This window comes from Musca autumnalis, unplaced genomic scaffold, assembly GCF_047663935.1.
Source record: "Musca autumnalis isolate F117 unplaced genomic scaffold, ASM4766393v1 scaffold_2, whole genome shotgun sequence".
Lineage (NCBI taxonomy): Eukaryota > Metazoa > Arthropoda > Insecta > Diptera > Muscidae > Musca > Musca autumnalis.
The window spans coordinates 132,500,718-132,507,456 of NW_027411755.1; the positions used below are offsets into that span (position 1 = coordinate 132,500,718).

Below are 6,739 nucleotides of genomic sequence, written 5' to 3' on the forward strand. Positions count from 1 at the left end.
ATTTGTCCAATTATGAAGAAGATGAACTTGCAAATTTTGAACACTTTTTGTCTGACAGAAGAATTAATTTAACCAGAGATGAATATATCATGGCCTTAAGATCAGCAATTAAAAAACCACAAATTTTCTTAAAAAGAAAATTCAAAGATAGAACTATAAATGCGTTTAATGAAAACATTTTGTCAATGCAAAAATCCAACATGGATATCCAGTTTGTATTGGATGCATATGCCTGCGTGTCGTACATTATAAATTACATAAATAAATCAAATAGAGGTGTTTCAAGACTGCTACAAGAAACAATGGCCGAGATTAGAGATGGAAATTACTCTGTTAAAGAGAGGCTTCAACACATCGGAAATAAATTTATTAGTGCATCTGAAGTGTCAGCTCAAGAAGCTTCATATAATATTCTGGGAATGAGTTTATCACAATGTAGCAATGCAGAAGTCTACATCAATACATTCCCACCAGAAAAGCGAGTCCGCATGATCAAATCGAAACAAGATTTGCAAAATCTCGAAAGAAATTCAACTAATATATTTAAGACAAATATTCTGGACCACTACGTCCAACGTCCCGATATATTAGAAAACATTTGTTTGGCATATTTCGCTGCTTATTACAGCTTTTCCCGAAGATTAAGGAAAACACGATCTGAAGAAGAGGAAGAGGAAGATTTCTTTGAGGACGAGGACACAAATTTGGATGAAGTTGGAGCTCCTATTCGATTAAAACATAATTCTGGATATGTGTATAAAAGGAGAGCACCCGCAATTATAAGATTTCCTTCTTTCCACATTGATACAAATAGAGACGATTACTTTCGATCATTAGTTATGTTGTATTTGCCGTGGAGAAATGAAGACATCGACTTACTACAGAATGACAACGAAAATTCCTGTCTCGTTCATAAACACGCCATTGAAGAAAATCGATTACAATTCGAATTATTTAAGGAAGGGGAACTTGACGAAGTCTTGTTACAAGTACAAGAGGAAAACAATCCCACCAATAACGATTCAATTGACAATGCGATAACATCTCAGATGCTTGATGACGAGTTTCGGGCATTGGCAATACCTGAAATTGATAACAACTTAAACATTTTTGATGTTGAAAACAATAATGAGCCTGGTACAAACGATGATATCAGATTTATAAAGTTACCTCCATTAGTCAGCGAAGGCGATCTTATTGCAGACATAAGAACGCTTAACTTTAAACAACGTGCATACTTGCATCATATTTTGCATAATGTTGTGGAAAAGAAAACATTTTATGAGTTTATAGGTGGTGGTGCTGGTGTGGGCAAAAGTCGTTTAATTAAAGCCATCTATCAGTCCATATCACACAGACTTAATACTATTCCTGGTAGTAATCCGGATTTGCCAAAAGTTTTACTAACAGCGCCAACGGGCAAAGCTGCATACGGAATCGGAGGCTCAACTTTACACGCCATGTTTTCTCTCCCAATTAATCAATTCTCGGGGGAATTGCGACCACTAAGTAGTGACAGTGTAAACTCTATAATTGCTAAATTAATAAATTTAAATGTAATAATTATTGATGAAATATCCATGGTCGGGTCACGAATGCTGGGGTATCTTGATGCTCGACTGAAACAAATTTTTAAGAATACCAATCCATTTGGCGGTATATCAATTGTTGCTTTTGGGGACTTTAAGCAACTTCCACCAGTTGGGGACAGATGGGTTTTTAGTGATAACACTTCAAATCCTTATGGCGTTATTGTTGGTTCTAGGTTGTGGGACCTTTTCAGTTTTTACGAGCTGACAGAAATAATGCGTCAACGGGAAGATTTTAGTTTTGCACAGGCTCTAAATCGAATGTGCAATGGGGAAATGACAAACGAAGACATTGACATATTTAAATCAAGAGTTGTGCCGGATGTAAATTATATACCAATAGATGCGATTCATTTGTTTTTGTCCAATGAAGAAGCTGATAATTATAATTCACAAAAACTAAATCAAATACCTACCGAGGCATATTTTTCTAGATCTTATGATATTGTAAAAAGTAATAGTATGAATCCTGACCAAAGAGCAAACATTCTTAGCAATGTTATGCGACTTAAAACTTCTGAGACGCAAGGTCTTCCTTTAGAGTTAAAACTAAAGAAATCAGCAAAATATATGATGACAATCAATATAAATACAGCCGATGGTTTAGTTAATGGTGCCACAGGAGTTTTGATGGATATTGAATTTATAAGTGGAACCTCAAACCCAACAACTCTTTGGCTAATATTTTCTGACGAAAACGTTGGCAGGGACACACGGCGACGAAAGCCTCATACACTGCCGCTCACTTGAATAGAACCCCCCTGCAAAATTTTATTCAACCTCAATTTTTTCCGAACTATACAAGATATGAAGTTTTTAACTTTTATTATATTTTGCGTCATGTGTTTGGAGTAAACTTAGTCATTCATTTGCATTGAAATCCAATTTATATAAGAATTATACAAGAAATACTAAATTAAGTCAAAAATTGGAGTAAAAAATTTGGCTCATTTGAATAGAACCCCCCTTTAAAACTATGGAATACAGAAAGATTGTGTTAGAATAGCGATGCATATTCACTCTATATTGAAAACGAAGTACTTTCAGTACTATTCACTAAAAGGATATCCATCCTGATTAAGGATACATCCGTATATCCTGCTTTGGCAAGGATACTTTAAATAATCAGGTGTAATGCCTAACAAACCTTGCTTATTTCTGTCAACAAGTTTATTTTTGGAAGCGTACTGTCTCCTAGAGTCGTATATAAGTCATTCCCATACAGTTTAGAGAATATTTACCACTGTAGAATATGGTGGCCCCTCCAGGATATCCGCATTTCTATTCAAATCTTTAAGTTTCGATGACTCGAAGTGTACAAAAGTTTATAAAATCGTAATGAAATTGCCACTCGGGATATCTGAAAATGTTTCTCAATACTTAAAATGCCTGTTTTAGAACTCCTTTGTAAATTGTCGTGCGCATTTAGGGTGAAAGAAATTAACGCCCAAGTCCTCCATAACTATTAAGGATTCTCCTAATTAAATAAACAATTGTATAACAATATAACTATTATTTTCACGTCTACTGAATGGAAGACCATCTTCTAAATTGTTTCTGTAGCGATGAATGAGTTTTTATTGTGCTGGAACGCATTACTTATTATCAAGGACTTTGGCGTCAATTTAGTTCACCCTAAATGCGCACGACAACTTATAAAGGAGTTCTAAAATAGACATTTCCAGTATTGAGAAACATTTTCGGATATCCCGAGGGCAATTTCATTACGATTTTATAAACTTTTGTACACTTCGAGTCATCAAAACTTAAAGATTTGAATAGAAATGCGGATATCCTGGAGGGGCCACTATATCCAACAGTGGTAAATATTCTCTAAACTGTATGGGAATGACTTATGCGTAAAATATACGACTCTAGGATACAGTACGCTTCCAAAAATAAACTTGTTGACAGAAATAAGCAAGGTTTGTTAGGCATTAAACCTGATTATTTAAAGAATCCTTGCAAAAGCAGGATATACGGATGTATCCTTAATCAGGAGGGATATCCTTTTACTGAATAGTACTGAAAGTACTTCGTTTTCAATATAGAGTGAATATGCATCGCTATTCTAACACAATCTTTCTGCATTCCCAAGTTTTAAAGGGGGGTTCTATTCAAATGAGCCAAATTTTCTACTCCAATTTTTGACTTCATTTAGTATTTCTTGTATAATTCTTATATAAATTGGATTTTAATGCAAATGAATGACTAAGTTTACTCCAAACACATGACGCAAAATATAGTAAAAGTTAAAAACTTCATATCTTGAATAATTCGGAAAAAAATGGAGGTTGAATAAAATTTTGCGGGGGGGTTCTATTCAAGTGAGCGGAAGTGTATATCAGAACCTCTTTGGACTCCTATTGAAAAGTGTACTAGATCGTTTCAGTTCAAACGAAACGATCAAATCTGCATAGAGCGTCGCCAGTTTCCGTTAGTTGTCGCCGAAGGTATCACAATACATAAAAGTCAAGGTGCTACGTACTCCAAAGTTGCGGTACATACTCGCAGCAGGATGACCAGAGCAGCTCTTTACGTGTAGTCGAGCTACAAATGCTTCAGGATTATACATCGTTGGATCATTTATTGCGCCCAATCCTTTCAAGGATTCTGACCCCGTCAAACTAGAACTGCAGAAATTATCAAATACAAAGAGATTAAATCTGGAGTATAATTTTATGAATTCCAACGAGATGGAAATTAAAATATTTTACCAAAATATTCAGAGTTTCAATGCTCATAAAGAAGATATAACATCTGACTTCACTATTATGAATTCTGATTTAATTTGTCTTGTAGAAACGTGGTCTTTTCCGGAAGAAACCTATAATATAATGGGATTTTCAGAAGTAAGTAGAATCGACTGCGTTAAGGAAGGTCAAAGAAGACGGAGAAATAAAAGAGGAATTACTGTACTTACTCGATCAAATAGATCAGCTGATGTTCGAGTTCTCATGGAAAGAGATCATACACAAGGATCAAAAACATTGCAATACATCGTCATCAAATACAATGATATGTGTTTAATACTTGTGTATAGAAATTCATCTTATCCAGAGATTTCATTTCGTGAAATTTTATGTGAAACCATAGATGAATTATCTCGACAAAATCATGATAAAATATTAATTGTTGGTGACTTCAACAAATGTCTGCGGATTTCAGATAATTTAACAGAGGCACTGTTGACAGAAAAAGGATTTTTGCCCCTTCTGGATAAAAAATGTGGTACAACTAAGTACGGTACGCATATTGATTGGGTTTTTAGTAATGTGACATCCAATGAAATAATCTGTAAAAGCTATCGTACCATACATAGTCATCACGATGGTATTGTTATAGGATTTTAAGAGAAAAGTGTATGATTCTAATACAATTTGGATTTGGAAACTACAATAAATAAGAAACTACTACAAATGTCCCGCGTAAATTGGAAATATTGATTCCTAAATGTTTATGATGCAAAACATTATATTAAATCTATGTGTATAGCAATAATTTAATAAAATAAATTAAAGCGTATACGGCATAAATTTACCTATTGCCTTAATATTCGTATATACTTTTATGTTCGATGATAAATGTTTCTATGCGAAGTGTGGCGATTTTGGAGATGATTCAATATACCGTGCTATATTGGAATTCATTCCAAGAATAAATTGCATTATTTGGTTTATGTTAATTGGAACATTTTATGTAAAATAAAATTGTATTGTACAATTAACATATTCTACTCCTCCTAGGAATAAGCCTTGACGTGGCGGAGGAGCTAAGTACTTTCGTTACAGAAAGGAAACTAATTATTCCATATTAGTTCGCGAAATCTCAGGTTGGATGATATAAAAGTTTGACTTGACCGAACATAACTTATATTCATGTGTTTACTGATTGCTTTATCATTCGTATATACTTTTATATTCGATCATAAATTTTTGATTAAGTCAAGTCTGACGATTTTTGATATAATTCTATATATTTACAAAGCTGTATAGAAATTCATGCCAAGAATATATTACAAAATAGGGTTAATTGGAGATTTTATGTAAACTTAGACAGTATTATATAAGTAACATACTTTACTCCTCCTAGGAATAAGCCTTGACGTGGCGGAGGAGCTAAGTACTTTCCCAATGGAAAGGAAACCAATTATTCCATTTAGGTTATTTTATGGTGGAGGGTATAAAAAGTTCGGCCCGGCCGAACTTAACACTTTTTTACTTGTTTTACAATAACAGGAGTTTGGTCGTAGTTCGAACGGGAATTCGTACCGTCACACATTGGGCCCAATGGCAGGTTTCTGAGGCAACAAATGAACGGAAGAAGCTACAGCTTTCAAATTTCGTTCCGATGTTCATAACAAGCATAAAATCACTTCCACAAAATTTGGTAAGATTCGGTTCAGATATACATATAGCTTTCATCTATATGATTCATCCAATTTTATATTTAAGCCGAGAAAAACCAACAATTTGGCTCCGATCCCTTTAAAATTTGATTTGATAAGTCCAGTTCAACATTCCTCCTATTTTTATCAAACTAAGCGAGTGGAGTGGATATTGAGCATCATTCACAATAAGCCTATTTATAATGTCTCCCAAAAATAGTAATAACGCAAATACTCGGTTCGGAACATATAATACAAATGTATGTACGTATTATTATATGCACATAATTCAGCGACTAACAGTGGCTAAAAATTATTATATAGTGGAATCCAGTTTATATTTAAATTCAATTAACAAATTCATACATATATCAGTAAAAAGAAACAATATTATTTTTAAAAAAGCCTTATGTTTATCAACAAATTATTAAAGTTCATTTTCGTCAACTTCTAACTCAATATTATAATGATATAAATACTCCTCCTCCACATCAGAATCCAGAATGTCCCTATTTATAGCCGCACTTGATGTAATTGTTAGTTGGGACTCGGGGGCTTCAGGTATTTTCAAAAGTGAAATAACATCTTTCGGAAGCTGCAAAGTCCTCTGCTTTGACACACGGTTTTTAAGGTATATAGTGGATAGTAAAGGATCAGAAGAATCCAGGGCCCTGTTAAAGACATCCATTATATTATGCTCTCTAGAATCTTTTCGGGCGTGACCAATGCGATCCTTTTTGTAAATTTTATTTCTTCCCTCCGA

At 34.0% G+C, this 6,739-nt stretch overlaps 1 protein-coding gene across 1 annotated transcript; it reads left to right on the forward strand.

Annotated features, from left to right (window-relative positions):
• Positions 1–200: 200 nt before the first annotated feature.
• On the forward strand, positions 201–2,339 carry LOC141392387 (uncharacterized). Its single transcript, XM_073965335.1, has one exon. It carries the CDS (start codon positions 201–203, stop codon positions 2,337–2,339), a length of 2,139 nt encoding a protein of 712 aa, XP_073821436.1.
• Positions 2,340–6,739: the final 4,400 nt, after the last annotated feature.